Source organism: Malurus melanocephalus, unplaced genomic scaffold (genome assembly GCF_030028575.1).
Source record: "Malurus melanocephalus ecotype Western Australia unplaced genomic scaffold, MMel_1.1 scaffold_1355, whole genome shotgun sequence".
Lineage (NCBI taxonomy): Eukaryota > Metazoa > Chordata > Aves > Passeriformes > Maluridae > Malurus > Malurus melanocephalus.
Window position 1 is genome coordinate 3,254 of NW_026624587.1, and position 1,336 is coordinate 4,589.

Here is a 1,336-nt window from a genome sequence, read left to right on the forward strand (position 1 = left end):
GTGCCCGCAGTGTCCCCATACCCACAGTGTCCCCATACCCGCGGTGTCCCCGTGCCCATGGTGTCCCCATACCCACAGTGTCCCCATACCCGTGGTGTCCCCATACCTGTGGTGTCCCCGTGCCCGTGGTGTCCCTATACCTGCAGTGTCCCCATACCTGTGGTGTCCCCATACCCACAGTGTCCCCATACCCACAGTGTCCCCATACCCGTGGTGTCCCTGTGCCTGTGGTGTCCCTGTGCCTGTGGTGTCCCCATACCCGCAGTGTCCCCATACCCGCAGTGTCCCCATACCCGCAGTGTCCCCATCACAACTCTCAGCTCTGTGGGTGCATTTCTCACTCTGGACCCTCCCCAAATCTCCTCTCTGTCCTGTGCAGGTGTGTGGTGTGGACGGGCGATGACCGCGTGTTCTTCTTCAACCCCAGCATGCAGCTGTCGGTGTGGGAGCGCCCGCTGGACCTGCGCCACCGCGGGGACCTCAAACGGCTGCTCCAGGACCCGCCCCACAAGCGCAAACTGGAGCCTGCAGCAAGTAACTRAACTGGCAGGGAGTGCCGGCCCCAAAAACCAGCCCTGAGCTGGGGCAGAGTGGGCTCGGTGTTTGGGAATGGGGATTAGAGTGGGGTCATTGGGAATGGGAACCAGAATGGGGTCATTGGGAACGGGAATAGAGTGGGGTCCTTGGGATCAGGAATAGGGCAGGGTCATTGGGATCAGGAATAGAGCGGGGTCTTTGGGATCAGGAATAGAGCCGGGTGTTTGGGATCAGGAATAGAGCGGGGTCTTTGGGAATGGGAATAGAGTGGGGTGTTTGGGATCAGGAATAGAGCGGGGTCCTTGGGATCAGGAATAGAGGGGGGTCTTTGGGAACAGAAACTAGAATGGGTTGTTTGGGAATGGGAACCAGAATGGGGTGTTTGGGAATGGGAATAGAGCGGGGTCATTGGGATCAGTAACCAGAGTGGGGTCCTTGGGATCAGGAATAGAGCAGTGTCCTTGGGATCAGGAACAGAGCGGGGTCTTTGGGAATGGGAATAGAGTAGGGTGTTTGGGATCAGGCATAGAGCGGGGTCCTTGGGATCAGGAATAGAGCGGGGTCATTGGGATCAGGAATAGAGCGGGGTCCTTGGGATCAGGAACAGAGCGGGGTCCTTGGGAATGGGAATAGAGTGGGGTCATTGGGATCAGTAACCAGAGCGGGGTCATTGGGATCAGGAATAGAGCGGGGTCCTTGGGATCAGGAATAGAGCGGGGGTCCTTGGGAACAGGAACCAGAATGGGGTGTTTGGGAATGGGAATAGAGCAGGGTCCTTGGGATCAGGAACAGAGCGGGG

The 1,336-nt window shown here is 58.3% G+C and overlaps 1 protein-coding gene across 1 annotated transcript in view; it reads left to right on the forward strand.

The window, feature by feature from the left end:
- Nucleotides 1–282: 282 nt before the first annotated feature.
- The window catches only part of LOC130586849 (transcription elongation regulator 1-like protein), a gene marked incomplete at its 5' end in the record, with an annotated part of 15,664 nt that continues 14,610 nt past the window's right edge, over nucleotides 283–1,336 (forward strand). Inside the window, one exon of the mRNA XM_057387761.1 lies at nucleotides 283–534. Within this exon, the coding sequence (XP_057243744.1) occupies nucleotides 283–534 (252 nt within the window). The remainder of the gene's footprint in view (nucleotides 535–1,336) is intronic.